This window comes from Scophthalmus maximus, chromosome 13 (assembly GCF_022379125.1).
Source record: "Scophthalmus maximus strain ysfricsl-2021 chromosome 13, ASM2237912v1, whole genome shotgun sequence".
NCBI lineage: Eukaryota > Metazoa > Chordata > Actinopteri > Pleuronectiformes > Scophthalmidae > Scophthalmus > Scophthalmus maximus.
Window position 1 is genome coordinate 13093297 of NC_061527.1, and position 16894 is coordinate 13110190.

Below are 16894 nucleotides of genomic sequence, written 5' to 3' on the forward strand. Positions count from 1 at the left end.
ATTTGTGATTTTATTTAAACCTTCACTTTCATTACTAGTCCGTCAGTGTCTTTGCAGTCTGCCTCTCAGACAGTGTGTGGTGGGTGTAGTGTGTAAAAGGCCAGCTCAGCGCTTCACTTTATCTTGAGCTCAGAGCCATTTACATTGCTCTGGAAAAATCAATCGAGTTACAACGAGTAAGCGGCAAATTTAACCGTAGCTGAACAGTACATGTAGGAGCCTCAGTAAGGTGTGTGTCTGTGTGCAGTCCTGCATGTGTGACTCTGCACGTGTGCCTCTAAGGTTTATAGATAGAAGCCGCTGGAGTCATAAATACAAGATAAGTGTTGTGTCAATAGTCCAAGCTGGGGCCATTAATCTCTGCAGAATAAGAGCCCAGGCCCCACTACTGTAACCATAGCACATGCAGCGGAGCCATACTGTAGAGGTGAACAAAATTCTGTATCCATTAACCAACAGGGTGGCCATGCCATTAACAGACGAGGTCAGAGAGGTAACGTTATAGCCGAAAGACTGACAGCATGGACGTTGCCATAGCTTGAAATACATCACCCATGAGATTGAGTATGTCGCCTGAGATATGTCATCTTATATCATGGAAAGACTTGTGCAATATTGTTATTGTGCAAAAAGCCTCTCAAATTAGAGGCAACACATGGACAATGAAATGTCATAAAATGGTGGTAATGTTGGTGGCACAGTGTCAACAGACCTTTTATAATATGTAATGAAAGAAGTTCTTTCATTACATATTATCATCTACTGTTTATGTTGTTGTGTCAGAAATCACTCTTTAGGGAAACATATTTCCTCATTTGCACAGTGCTTAATGTTCTTTCACACAGCACAGATGCAGGCAGAATATTTCCATGAACACAAACAAACGTTTGACTTCTGAACGCGATGAATCATGAAGATGGAAGGAGATACTGGCAGCCACAATTTACATGGTCAAGAAAAGATAGGAGTATCATGTAATAAGTATAGTGTATGACCATAATGTCATATCCTGATATTGGTAATTTCATATCCAGATAATGATACATACAATAGTTATTACATGTTACTCCTGCCCTTTCTTGACCATGTATGAGATAATGGTCATATCGCATAGCCAAAACCAGAATTAAAGATTTGATAAAGATTGATAAACCATCGATTTACACATGGAAACCAATTTTGGCACGCTCAAAAAAAATATATCTATGTCATTGTGCAACTTAATAGGCGTGCAACTTCATAAGATGCTCTTCCATTCTCAGGAGAATCCCTCATATCATATTGCAGGTTAATATAATGTTATTATTCACGCTTGTTTAGGGGTGAATGCCTTTGTCAGGTTGGTGAAACCAAGGTGTTTGTGTGTGTGTGTGTGTGTGAGTGTGTGTGTGTGTGTGTCTGTGTGTGTGTATGTATGTATGTGTGTGTGTGTGTGTGAAGTCCCTTCAGACTGCCATGGTATTCTCACAACAGCAGCTGCAGCCTCTCGATAAGAGTCGCACTAAACAGCTTCACTTTGAGGACAAAATGAACTGAAATGTGACGAGAAAAACATTTAGAAAAACACGCTGACACACGCAAACATATACACACACACACACACACACACACATATTCCTAAAACATGGCAGATATTTAGAAGCTAGCAGATAAGCAGACATGTAAAGGTGTTTGAGTCTTCAAAGAGAAAAAGAACGAGGTAGAATTAAATTGTGAGGAGGAAACACAAACTAACTTACTAATGATTTAGCTTACTGAAACCTTAAGATTAGCCTAATGTACTTTAACCGCAGCCAAAGTGAGTTGTTTTCACACTGTCACAATCATTATCCGACACTAAGAAGAAATATTCTCACGAAGCACTAAATTCACTATCACAACTGAGCTACCAACATAAACTGAGGCAAAAGCCGACACTGTTGTAAGTAACGCTAATTCAGGTTTAACATGAATGCAGTCTCAGAGCTTTCGACTCTCCCAGTGGAACTTCTTTGTCCGTTCCCTCATTGTAATTCTGTTACTCAAATTTATGAATGGGCCGTCATACTTCCCACTCTACCTTTGCCATCCAGGCACAGAGGAATCCAATACTTGATATTATTAGATCAGGAGCAATTTCCTGACTCAATCTGATTAGGAGCTCACTAACCTTGTGGTGCTTGAGAGTCATATCATTAACGTAATTTACAAGAGCAGGAAGTACCAAGAGTTTTTATAAATCAATTCATGAAAAAGAACAATTTAATACCTTTCAGTTAGTTGGCAGCCTTAAATACACCGAGGGCAACAAAATGAAAAGTTATTATTACATTATTACTGAAGATAATTGATATTCATTCTGGACTTCCTTTAATATTTATCACAGTATCATCTTAGATGTGATCAATTCTTCCCCGAACAAATGGATTTAACAATTAAAAAGTTTTTAGATAAAAGATTTCAGATCTTTTGGAGAACATTAATTTTAAGATGGAACACATTTCCAAAACCCTTCACATCTCTTCAGCCGACTCCCCGACAGTTACAGTTAGAGTAAGGAAAGAGGGAATGCATTAAGACAGTGAGGGTCCTGTGTGTGTGTGTGTGTGTGTGTGTGTGTGTGTGTGTGTGTGTGTGTGTGTGTGTGTGTGTGTGTGTGTGTGTGTACGGGTTTTTTTGGTCGGGAAGCATAATGGGCATGTGGCTTGTTTTTAAGCATTCTGTGAATAAGAATATGTATGTGGCACAAAGTGAAGGGGCGTCTGTTGTGAGTGGCATTTGTGTGGTGTGTATGTGTGAGACTCTGTGTGTCACTCAACAGCATGGGGTAGAAACCAGCTGAGTTTAAAGAGCAGCACATAGAGAAGAGACAGCCACTGTCTGTCAACCACATTGAGCACTGGGCTCTGAATTCCCATTCATCCCCTTCATCTGGCCTCAGTACAAATAGACCACCAAATCAGAGTCAGAGATTTGTCTCTCTCTCTCTCCCTGTGTGTGTGTGTGTGTGTGTGTGTGTGTGTGTGTGTGTGTGTGTGTGTGTCTGTCTGTCTGTCTGTCAGGGGCTGAACCATACTGACTGAGCCTCCTTAAGCCTAGCAGAAAACAAGTATCTGCCAGGTATTTCTTCAGGGCAGATACATTGACCCTTAAAGATATGACCTGCTCCTTGTTAAACCGAGTTGTACACATTGAGTCACTAAGGAAGTGTAGCTGAGACAAAACAACATCATTAAATTGTCTGTATGGAATTGTCGGACTCACGGGACATTTGGTAATATTTCAAATGTTCTCAAAACTTCTCTGCAACAAGACTATAACACTGTGTTTGTCCTTGTGCAAATGTGTTCCGTGTATATTATCCATTTGTGCTTTAAAAATAACCTTCAGACAAATATATTTTCAACCCATAGAGGAATCGAGTTCCCTTTTCTATTATTTTTGTTGAAATATGCTCCAAAACATCTTGGAGAGGTCCTGTAACAAGCTTCTCCGAGTCAGACTCATTGAACGGCCGGGCCAATCAGAGAACACAGGGGTGGCCAGCTCACTGCTGTCAATATGTAAACGCATCTCTGGTCTGCTACACCTCTCACACTGAGGGTTAAAACTGGTGTTATCCGCTGGAACACATCACCATGGCTGACTCAGCAACGTCCCGATTCCAGTATTAGCTGAGACATCGAACATGACGAAGAGGATGCAGATGAACAGCTGGGCAGAGCGATATGTTGCAGGGAGAAGAAGGGCTGGGAGGAGAAGTGTGGTTTGTCATTGAGTATCCTGCTGGCGCTAGCTTAATTTCCAAAACGTGCATATTGTAGCTTTAATGCAAAAAGTGAGATATACTCAATGGAGACAGGCCCAGGGAAACAACGCAGGTAATTCTGTGACATCTTATATCTTATATTGCTTGATGGCAATCTATTACACATTTTAAATCCAGGTGAGCAACTTTCAGTTTCCCATCATCATAAAGACAACTGCAATTTAGAAGTATACGCATATGCAATATTAGTGCTATATTAGTCTATTTTTTACATTACAGTAAAAAATATCATGCATTTCAGCTGCTGAAATCTGTATTCAGGTACAGTAACAACAGTCCAGAAATGAAGAAGTGACTCCGCTGGTCGGTGATTGCAGCAAATGCTTTTCTTTCTATATGTGAAAAATGATATCAATGAAACTAATCATGTTTATCACACATATTACGGAGCAACTGGAAAACACAGTCCCATTGTGATAATGATGTTCATTTACCAATGTGTTTTTGTACCAGCATGTTTTCACAGGACAGTTTTAAAATGCAACCTAACACCCCAGCTCTTCCTTCTACATGCTCTATGTTTATTGTGTTTGGGTCCTGAATGTCACAGGAACAAAACAAGGCTCAAGTGATTCAAGTCTCTTTCTTTGGTGCCATGGTAACAGTAATGGAGAAAGTTCTGCTTGGCTCTATGTGTCCACAGAAAGGTACAGAAAACAACGGTGCAATCCAACAGCATTACTTTGAAAAACAGTGCCACCCACCATCACCCCACCATCAGTGGATTAATGCTTTCACAAACATTACCATGCATCCTAATAGAGGATGCATCAATACTGCGACCCGCTTTGCCAGCTACATTAAACGCAAATGCTTGTGATATTAACACGGCAACAATTTAAGTCATTGCACATACGATTGATTGTCATAAAAATGCTAACAAGAAATTCACAATAATCCTCCTTATAAATTGCTGCGGATCATGCCAGGGGAAAAATAAGCTGCTCGCTGCTCGATTGAGCTGCATACTAATAGGGTGATTATGAGCCCTAATTATCAGATGGCACTTGTCAAGAAGAAGTCGTTGAGTTTGCCCTGAGGACGAAAATGCAAAAGAGAGACAAACTGTTGTTTCTGCTGAAAAGCCACAAAGGAGTGTCTCTTCACAATATAGCTGTTATCAAGTCAAGAGCATACTTCTTCAAATGACAGAGTCAGAGAACATACCACCAGGCACAAACATGCTTTAAACATAACTCGACCCTTGACTGAGTCAACTTCACCAGCACTGGTGATGCTGGTTGTTATCAAAGCACATCATGAATACATTAGACACATGTTGGCGAGGATATGTAATATGCATTCTCCCCGAGGCCAGCACATGGAGGGATGGTTAAGAGGAATTATTAGAATGATGAGCAACAGTCCTGGCATTGTGAGAGAGAGAGAGAGAGAGAGAGAGAGAGAGAGAGAGAGAGAGAGAGAGAGAGAGAGAGAGAGAGAGAGAGAGAGAGAGAGAGAGAGAGAGAGAGAGAGAGTGTCTGTGTGTGTGTGTGTGTGTGTGTGTGTGTGTGTGTGTGTGTGTGTGTGTGTGTGTGTGTGTGTGTGTGTGTGTGTGTGTGTGTGTGTGTGAGGGAGAGAGGGAGAGAGGAAGAGAGCAAACACACAGTGTAATCTTTCAGTGACTCATTTTCCCACTTGCTTCAAATATATCATAAAACCATAAAATGCCCTTGTGCTTCATCAATTTCTCTTCTACTGAACCATCTCACTTTTTTGGCTGCCTGTAAGTGAGGGGGCAGTTTCTGGAGGTTTGTGGAGGGAGATCTGCCATATTTCCAAACTCATACACTGTTAATAATTCAACATTTAATATAAAAAGAGACAGGCTGTCCAGGAGGGAACAATAGCTGTAAATTATTAATCTCTCTTTCTCTCTGAATGTGATATAGTGTAAATAAGAAGACAAATTAAATCTGAACCAATATTTTTGTGCCCCCTGCAAATCCCCTGACATCAAATATATTCAACTTAAATTATGAACAGTTATTGCTGCCATTTTGGGGGAGTAGTTAAAATGTACTTTGATCCAAATTTATGGAATTAGAAAGTGAAAGAGTTTCAGCCAGGATCTGTTCTCTTTTCTGCCTCGTTTTTTCCCCACACGTGTTTTATGAGTAATAGTAACGTTTGGAAGAGAAGGCTCCCAGAGGCTTTAGCTTTCTTTCCTCCAATTACCACCAATGTCACCTCTCTTTTTTTTCTTTCACGCTCCCACTCTCATTCTCATCTTTCACTGGCCCTGAATCTCCACTGCCACGTCTTTGTCTTTCTCTGAGTGTGTCTCTCTCATTTTGCCCAGGGGTAAAATAACCCAACACAAATACTGCATATGCCACTTCTATAACCGAACCCTCTCTCCACACAAACACACACAGAGAGAGAGAGACAGACACACGCACACGCACAGACACACACCTACAGATGCAATCATGTACGCTGGCACTGACCCCCGTGGGACCAGACTCGATTTAAAGTCCAACTCTCTGCTGCTAGAGAAATGCTTCCATCAAATATCAGATCTGAGACAGATCCTTCTGCTGCCAGGTGTCGAGGCTAAGGCCTGTAATTGTGTTGACAATAAGCGAAGAGAGTCGATACAGCAATATAGAGATGATAAGGCTTCATATGAGTGCCACATTTCCACCACTTTTTCGGGCGTCTGAACCAATCGCTGCCAGCATCTGGCCTTTTCTCCAGAGACACGATGCAGCACACGGTTACAGTGAAGGACACTGTGTCTTATGCAATGCCCTACTCACCCACTAACACATACAGTACAAACCCACCCACATACAGTGACCACGAATCCCCAGTCCATACAAATGTCCTGTGAGAACGGCACTCATCCACAGCAAATATATCATTTAACTTTCAAAAAATAACACAATTAACAGCTTCCCCGCCGCAGTGAGGAGAGCTAATTTAGATAACAGAAATTAATAAGCTATGATCAGAAAGTGACACAAAAAAATGCTCTTTGTGTGTTTATTACAATTAAGCTTGTGTGTAGTAATGAAGGGTTTCTCCTTTCCACTTTACATTTACCATTTTCCGTGTTTACAGCAGAGATTGCAGTGGACACTACATAACATTTCGTCGGTTGTACTCCGATTGCCGTACCAAAAGAAAAACAGCATATGGCCCCGCTGTGATCATCTATAGCACACAATCACACCCACACCCCCTGTAGCACACAGCTCCTTATGTGTCTGTGTATGCGCATACATGTGTGTGGGAGGGAACCTAATCGCAGTAGACTGCGTGTGAGTGCAGCAGAGAGTTGCAGCTTGGGAAGATAAAAACATCAAAACACAAAGAGCAGAGACAAGGTCACATGTCTCCGCTCTTCTCTCTGTCCATCCATCATCACCTCCAGGCTTTGAATTCTTCCTTTCTGTCATTCAGACTGCGAATCTTTCTCATTTCTGAATAAAGGACGGATGAGTGTGCATGACATCCCAATAGTTGTCTTTTTTTTCAATTTCAGCCAAGCAATGCAGGCAAATAAAGAAAACTATTCATATGATTCTGTCAGAACAGCTTTGTGTGAATCCTTGCTAGATACATGCCATGTGAGTAAAGCCTGGACTGATCTGCTGGCAGACATCCAAAGCTGGTTATTAGGCTTCTTGTCGCAGATTAATAACAATAATTTACCTCATGACAGAGGTTAGATTATGGTTTGGAAATCCTACTAATGCTAAACAAATATACTAAAACCCCTGAGACAGAGACAACTCATTTCCAATCAACAGAGACGGATCTCATTACATTCATGTTCCTTCCATGCTTGAGATTGTTGAGTTTGCTGCATGTGCATGATCTCCAGTTATGCACCTGGCAAACATCCAGATCATGTGATCTGTGAGGATCACATTCCCATTCAAGTAAAGGCTCGGTGTCCAAGGAAAACATTTAGTGTTCATCTTGAGGATTAGCATTTAGTAACTGTCTAGTCTATCTGTGTAGGTGTTGAGATTACAGCCTGTTCCTGTCAACTTCATTCAAGTGACGGCATTTTTCTAATGCATGGAGATGAGGAGATCCCTGCCAAGATGTCAACACATACAGTAGTTCAATGTTCAGGGTATAGAGGCACAGTAATGAGAGTCGCTAATTACAGAGCTCATAACACTAAGAAGCCATCATAACTACTTTTAAGAGATTCCTCTAAGCACCCTTAGCCTGTCCTCAACCCTCTCCCTGATCTAACCCTTCCCGTAAAAACTCAACTGCTACTTCTGCTCCTAATACCTGCATTTTTTCACACCTCAAATCCCTTTACCTCTTTGTGAAATGACTACTACATTTGCACCAGTGGAAATCTTATCCAACCTAACTCCTGTCAAATGCCCCAAATCTAAAAATACCCCTTGTGCTGGAGCCACAACAGTTGCTATCCAGATCCCTCCTTCTTCAACGCATACCTTTCCTCCTCTCTTTCTCTCCCCCCTCCTCCTCCCCCATGTTTCCTCTTCTCCTCCACTTCATCCAGCCAGATCTAATTCACCAATGAATAATGGATGGATGGAAGACTTTCATCTATCAAGGTTCTCTCTCTCTCTCTCTTTCTCTGAGTCTTTCTCTTGCGGGGTGGCTGTAGTGCTAATGCAGGGCAACATGCATTGGAGATGAGCCCAGGGACCTCCCACTCAGTCTGTTTGTCTACTGCCTGAAGGATCCCTCTATCTGTTTCGCTATCCGTTTCAGGCTGGTCATTGACAATCCCATTCAGTCCATTTAAATCACTGTTTTCCAACCAGCCCTTTTTTTTCTGTGCTTCATTCCAACATGATCATCACATCAAACAAGTGAAGGCATCTGGCCATCACTTTTCATCCAGCTCTTCGTCCAATTACCTATCAGCCTTTTCACTGTTAATTATCTCAGTTCGATTAGTCCCTGACCTTGGGATGGTGATCCTAGGTTTATATTGACCCTGACCCCCCCTGCTTCCCTCTCTTTTAATACCCTTAGAAGCCTCATCAAAGGGCCAATTTCACAAGCCACAGTCACCTTCCTCCTACACAGCTTTATAAAATCGAGGCCAGTGTGAATCCTCTCTGGGAGGTAAACCTGAGTTTGTGGATGCGACTGTGCAATTTCCAGGTTTATACTAATTCCAGGACTCAGTGTCTTGGCAGTCTGTTGTGGACTAACAATATCCTGGATAAAGAGCCTTCAGCATCTCTCCTCTCCCAAAATTACTGTTGATATGGAGCAGAGCAACGGGAACCAAAAGAACCAACCCCCACAAAGAGCCAACAATTAGTGCTTGGAAGCAAGCAGCAGCAGCATGTCAAGTTGCCCATCAATAATGCAGGCTGGTGGGAGACCCTGGCTGCCACACTGCTGTCCTGTTGAACCCTCCTGCCTGTCCACCTGTCTGTCTGCCTGTCCATCTATCTCCCATCCTTTCCTTGCTCCTATCACTTTCTGAATGCCTGCTTGACCTATCCTGCCAGCATCCGTCTGTCTTCCTCACCACACACAGAGTATATAGTATGTGTTTCTCTGCCTGATTCACCTTGGTGCTGTGACACTATATATATACATTTATTAATCTACTGCCTAATCCATGTATACAATATGTTTTATTGTTGATCATTTATATTTGTTGAGCAAAATGACATAAATCACATATAAACACTGGGGAATCATGCAACACACAAGATTCATTTGGGATGCAAAAAGGAAAAAAAAAACAAAGACAAAAGATGCATCAATATTTTTTGAAACCTAAAAAACTTCAACTATCAACCTGTCTAGGCAAGAAAATTACAGAAATCATAATGCTATTCCACACGGGGCGGACAGTGACAAATTCCAAGAGGGACCGACAACAGTAATAACAGCTGCTGTTCCATCTTATACGCCGGCTGAATAGCAAGCAGCACTTCAATACAAAGACTAGCAGCCTTCAACTAACACCTCATCATGTTCGTCCACAACAGCAGACAAAATGGCGAGTGAGCGAGCGACACGGACAAGAATAGAAAATAGCGGAATAAGTGCTGGTTGAAAGGTATAGTTGAAATGATTTGTGGCTGTGATTCATGTCGCTGCTTCCATTATGCAAATCAGGTACGATGGCTCACACACACATAACAACAAAAATATTAATTAAGATGGGGTCAGAGCTAAAAGGGGCACTGACAGAGCGTAAAAAGGTGCCACCGTGTGCAGGTTTACCCTTCTGTTTATTCCCATGTAATCAAACGGCTGAACGAGAGGGGACAATATAGTACCAGGGGAAGTGCAGGAACAAACACCTGACAGGCTGCACGGTGGAGAGCAGGGCCTGTGGTGGAACAATTAACATCTGGCTTTGTGGTTGCCTTGTTCTGGCTGGATGAGAAACACAAAGAAGCATTTAGTTCATCCATCCATCCATCCATTCATCCAAATAGCTCTTCAGAGAGGTCGCTTTTGTGTTCTATTCAATTCTACTATTCTTCTATCTTTGTCGTGTAACTGTGAAGTTTGAGTGGTGGTTTCATATTTCTCTTTGAAGGAATTACACTGTTTCTCTCTGCCCTCTGATACCAGCGAAGCAACTCTAGGCCGGTTAAACACAAACATACTCTGGCCGGGGACTGACATGGCCTCAAGCCAGATGCACTATAAATGCAATGTTTTCATGTCCAATAGCCCCATAGCACAGACAAAAACATACGCATAAGCAGATGGATACAGCTACGCAAACATAAGCACATCCAAACACGGTGTTTAATACCTCAATATCAATAAATCACAGAAAAATGCAGATGACACATGACACATTTTCATGTCAGTCTGCTGTATAATGAGATTGTCATTATTCCAGCTGAGGGTTGAATAAGACATGTCTGTGATCATAGCTACTGACAAAATTTATGATGAGATCAAGGGCCCTCCATCAACTGAAGCATGATTTGAACAACATAGAAGGTTAAATGTTTGTCTGTTCACTAAAAGGACATGGTGGGACTTATTCAATGAAGCTAGACTCCCTGTTTCAACACAATAAAACACTTCACTGCTCAAGCTTGATTAAAAAAAAATGAAAGGCCACATAACCTTTTTAGTATATACCATCAAATTTCTTTTTGACGGAACTGGTAAAGCAACTCACTGCCACACAAGGAAATACTGCAAGCGTGCTATTTTCACACTGCAGTTTTTATACCTTTATTGATTTGACTGCATAAAACATGAAAAGCCCTAAAGGGATATGGCAACTGACGGCCGAGCAACAAAACAGTGAGGAAAAATAAGGTGGGAATTTATTTTCCTTTTTTTATTACTATTTACTTTGCAATGCAATAGAGACTGTAGTGTCACATGAGGAATCATCCCATATACTGTATATATACACACAGATATATACTCAGAGAATTTTTTTTGTTCTGATTCATTCATCTCCATCCAGACCTCGTGAGTCAGAATCCATTCTCTGGTTCTCTGAGCTGTGGGTGACCCCATCCCCCTCATAGGACAGTGTGTGTGTGTGTGTGTGTTACTACACATGAGCCCCACCCTTACTTTCTGTGTGGACGAACAGTGCCGTCAGTACCATCTTCCCACAGACCCGCCCCCCTGCCCTACACAGATACCATCACAGTGATACACTGACCATTTACAGAGCAACCGATTGAAGGAAACCATGAATGAGACAGCAAATGAATGACTTGCAGTATACAGCTTATCCCCATGCAGGCTAAGGAAATAGCTTCATAGTATAAATACACGCTCATGTGACATGTACAGTGATAAATTAATATTGTGAATATTACTTGAAAGATTATATTTCCTTATAGACATGCACTGAAATTTTCCGCAGGGGTGGAACGCCTAGTTCTGCAAATGTGGCTGTGGTCATTTTGCGGAGCTTTTCTTGCCAGCCTCCTGAAAAAAATTTTGAAGAATATCCGAGGGGAGCCATGTGAGAATTGCCCCCTGCAAGCTTTACCAAGACGCCACCGAATGTTACGGAAATGTTCCTGCAATTGTAAACACGTCTGGCTAACAATCTCCTGCTGCGTTCCTCATATGTGAAAGGCAAACTCTGGAAATTGTCCGGAGTCAATGTCTGAATACAGCTTGTGAGATGCACACAAAAACACACAAAGGTTCCTCTTAAGGCTGAATGTTTATAATCCGGGGGCCATTGTGCTCAGATCTTTGAAACAATCAACAGGCTAATTGAATTAGATTGTGGCATAACTCATTCTAATGGTTGGAACAGGGGGAGCCAGAGACTCAACCAGCTGTTCACTCTGTTGTCTTCCATTGGCTCTTCACATAACAGGGACGGCCATGTTTTAATTATAATCACACAAGGACCAATGGAGACACGGAGGGAACGAGAACAAAGGATCTTAACGACGGATGAAGGGTCACATGCAGCAGCAGAGGTACAATAATGTCCATGTGTTGCTGCATGTCTGTTTGCAACAAGCTCTTTTAATTATTGTACATCCATCTTGTTGAAACTGATGTTGATCTTGTTGGAAAATTGTGCTGAAGGATGTGGTGAGTTCCCACACAGGCTCTCTGCGGTGGAGGTGCTGATTGGGTAAACAGGCGCTACACTTGCACAGCCACCGATAAAACAACATGAGAGACAATTATGAACTTATGGAAAGATCAAACCATAAGCACTACAATTTTTTCACTGCTGATTGTGTCTCACAGTATGAACATGATACATATGCAGAGGCCCTGGCAGAGGCTTTGAAGAGGCTGCCTGTTAAAGGTTGTGTGTATCCACTGCACAGCTCTATCAGATACAGCAGGGTGTCCGGTGATAGAGCAGAGTGGGTGAGCGAGTACTTATAACCCAGTAAACGGTCTCCCTCAGGCAAGGGAAACATCTTCTGAATACCAAAACCTTGCTTTTTATAATGAATGAGACAGGACACAGAGGGAGGGAGAGAGCAGAGAACACAACAAAAGTGCACCCTTGAATCAGATCATAAAAATCAATCGTTGATTGATGAAGGAACAGATAAAATTCATGTGCAAAAAAACTGCAAAACATTCCCAAATTCAAGCTTCTCTGTTTTCAGTATTTGCTGGTTTCTTGTTATGATGACAGTAAATGCGCCAGTATGTAAATGTTGATATCTGAGGCTGCGGCATATTGTAAAGTGCTTTGCCCACTAAGGTAGAAAAACACTGTATAAGTGCAGTTTATTTTCTTTCGATGTTGTTCCGGCCAAGTTAACATTCAGTCAGATTTGAAGGAATGGTTCTTGTAGATCTGAAGACAAAGTGCTGAAGAAAGCTTGAATCCTATAACACCTGCTAATCTTGTTTCTCTTATGAAAAGTCAATGAACTTCAGCTACAGGAGAGTGTTCTTGACATGGCTCAATAATGCTGTTTTTCCTGCTTCAGCTACTGTTTTCATTATGGCTTCCCTCTCTTTCCCCTAGAATCACCAAAGGGCATTTTCTTTTCTCTCAAATGCCACTGCTGGTACTACTTTCTTTGCACTTTCCTGCTTCGCCGTTTTCTGAACAGTGTAACATACGTGTGAAGAGCACACAAATCAACGTGATTGAGTGTGGAATGTTGTCACGTCACAATGATACCAGATTAATGACACGGTAGGATTTTACACTGATTGATCGATCCCGTCTCTGTTCATAAGACATGCTCACCTATCTTGCCACGAGCAGACAGAGGCAGACCACTGACCCATGAGTACAGCTCAGACTTGAGACAGGAAATGATTAATCATCCATGTTCAGCTTGCCTTGCCTGGCTAACAGCCTCTGGAAACACCTCTCAAAGGAGAGACAGCTCATATGTTATGACTGAACAAGATGTCTTCTATAGAAGTATTAAATGTACTATTAAGGAACGAGCAATACCGATGACGACAAAAACATACACACAAGATCTTATTCACACAAAGTCGATGATAATTCATACACACACTTAAATCACATTTGATCGAATATTTTTCATGACGACTTCTGCGGGTCCCCTCTTCACGCCTGCTGCAGTGTAACATAAAAACAACCAATACCCTCTCACACACTCTCATAAGCTGCTTTCAGACTTGCACTGAAGTCCAGACATTTTCCTTAGTTCATGTCTGAAAACAGCTATAGTCACATAGACAGAGCTGCACGTCTCCAGCCTGCAACTAAAGAAAGTTGTTTACTTCCACAAACCTGTATCCAAAATAAAAATAAATGGTTTACATTCTTTCCCTCATTACTCATCACGTGTGTTCTAATGCCAAAGATTAATTATAGCCAGTGGCCTTCCTTATCGTTGCCATGTTGAGTAGCACCACTCAAAACTCCAGCTCTGGTCTGATAGACAAGCCAGTAGAGTCGGTCGACAACAAACACAAAAGGTTTCACTTTTTCACTTCAGTAAACTCTCAACTTCAATCTGTAAATAACGTGAAGCAGGTTTAGCCACGACAGCGAGGAGGAAGGTAATGATTTACTAATTGGCTGCGGTCTGGTCAAGTCAGTGTCTGTGGAGTGGCAGAAGTAATTGCCTATTTTTAGTAGATGAAGGGCTGTTATTCTGGGGATGCCCAAACAGGCCCCGAGCGAGGGGGCAGTGGCAACAGAAGTGCGTGCATGGGTCTGTTTTTACAAACAGGGGGTCTCCTTACCTTCTATGGACGGAGCTTGGTCCTGGGCAGCATACAGCATTTCCTTGAATGCCTGATGAGGCAATAAGAAAAACAACACAGATGGTCAAACACTGATGCAAGCAACGACAGGTTTTTACAGGAATGTCAGAATTCATGTCAAGTCCAAAGAAATCATAGAATAAGCACATAAGAAGAACATGTGGTGTGAGCTTTAGATGACCTATGAGACAACAAAGTGTTGAGTAAGTTCCACATTAAATCCATGTCAGATGGAGATGAAGATGTATTTAACGTATATACAGTAGATTAAGTAAAGAGTGATTACAGGGGGCCGTGAGGCATTACATAACTGTTAGAACCATCTGCCTTTACAGTAGCATTTCAACCATCGAAAGCCGTTCTCGAGCCATTAACTCAACACTATCTCCATATGGGAGGATTTACAGCAACGGCCACATGGCCGTTAACATATTGAACAACACACAGGCTATGGCATTTTAATCACCTTGTTAGTTCCGGATTATGACAACCTCTGTTTGCTATTAAATGTGCACAGATTGATGAAAAACAACAGCTCAAACAAGTGAAAACACAAAGGCTCAACCAACTATTTTGATGCCAAAGCGATTGCTATGAACAACAAAGAATGTATGTTTGCAGACAAGACTTCTTCATATTATATAGGTAAGATTATATTCTTGATCCAGGAAATATGGGGTATCTTTTTTCCTTATTTTTTTTTTATTTTAGATTACGAAAATCAGAGCAACACAGCAGAGAAACACTTCGCGATAGAAAAACAAAAAACAAAGATTAGACAATACAAGGGAAAACCCACAGCCTCTAAAAGATCCTTTGGTGGCAAAAAGAGAAGAACGGTTGTCGTTGGGACTTTTGAAATGAACAGTGATAGCTTGAGTCACCTTTGACAAGTGTAGAGTATGACAAACAACAATATTTCAGTTTTATTAGAGCTTATGTGTTTATAATTTTAATGGCACATTGGGTAAAGAGAAAGAGAGTTTAAAGAGGACTGACAAACTGACAGATACAAGGGACAGACAGAAAGACTTGAATGACTTAGAGAGCGAGAGATAACGACAGTGGTTAAATGAGGTTGTTTCTCTGCGATTTGATGGTGATGATAATGAAAACTGACAGATAATTGAACACTGACTCATCTGAACATTTTCAGCAGTAATCAGAGAACAAACTGGAACTGAATCATGTTTCTCAATAAAGAATTTTGGAGCTTAACTGCACTGATAAAAAAAAAGGGGTGGGTGGGGGGGTGGGAAATCTGCCTGAATCAAAGTACTGAATCATTACCGCTGCTTTCAGACATGCACTGAAGTCCAGATATTTTCCCTGAAATTTGTGTGCATCTCCCTGCTGTTGTGATTCTGGAAAATGAGCAGACCCAATTTTCTGGAGATTTTCTGAAGTTCATGTCTCAAAACAACTGTCACAAATCAATCTGTTCACAAGACGTGGAGTCCTCAACACTATAAACTTTACTTAATTTTTCAATACAGCAATTGACTCATATTGACTCTTTGTCCAGGTTCCTATTTAACCTGCAGCTTTTGTAACATGACAGTGAGAGAGCAGTACAGTATGAGTCATTCTGTGTGTGGGTTAGTAGCAGCCAGAATTGTTGATACTTGGGTGAATTACATGCACAATGAGACTCGGACACTGGAGATCATCCAAGATGCAAACATTTCATGTATATGTAGCATTTCGTCTACCTTGTCTAAGATCACATGAGACCAACTGTACACACACAGCATTTGGAGCAGGGCCCAGTCTTGGCTAATCCCTCGTGAGCAGAAAAATCCCCCTTGCCCTTCTCTAATAGGTGGGAAACAGACATGCAGATTCAGACCGGGAGGTGTTCATTAAGATGGAGGCATTGCCATGGTGATGACAGTGACGGGAAAGCGGGGCCTGGTGGCTCTTCGTGGAAATGGGATAACCCGTCCTGCTTGGTGGTAATCATGGGGGGAAACCAGTAGACTACAACTAAGCCCAGCCTAATGGGTCCATCACTTGCTGCATTCACATACTCACTAAAACAAACCTGCATGTAACACAAGTACCACACTCGTGACGCTCTGTCGACAGGCTTACACTGCAGAGTGTCCAGTCGATTGACTGCTGTCGATGGAATTCAACGCTTTAATAGCTGTGACATGTTGAGTGGACACTAAGCAAAATATTTGCGTGCTACGTGGTCAAATCCGTCCTCTAAGACACTTGAGATTGTTATCCTAGTGGTTGAGGAGATCGCACAGAGTGCACTATTAGTCTGAAGAGATCACCGGTGGATCACTTGAATCCCTTCCTCCCTATTTAAGTGGATCCCTGCATGTAGGAAGGAGTCGAGAGGATGGGAGGAGAGGCTGAGGGGAGGGGGAGGGAAGCAGAGGGCAGGTCTGGTCGGGGACCAGATGTCCTCCCAGTGGGGGAGGAAAG

At 41.9% G+C, this 16894-nt stretch overlaps 1 protein-coding gene across 2 annotated transcripts in view; it reads right to left on the reverse strand.

Annotated features, from left to right (window-relative positions):
• Positions 1-16894, reverse strand: part of xpr1a (xenotropic and polytropic retrovirus receptor 1a) — a 63165-nt gene that overhangs the window by 40707 nt on the left and 5564 nt on the right. For both annotated transcript variants that reach the window (XM_047336998.1, XM_035646512.2), the window contains exon 3: positions 14435-14486. In XM_047336998.1, coding sequence (XP_047192954.1) covers positions 14435-14486 — 52 coding nt within the window. The remainder of the gene's footprint in view (positions 1-14434; positions 14487-16894) is intronic.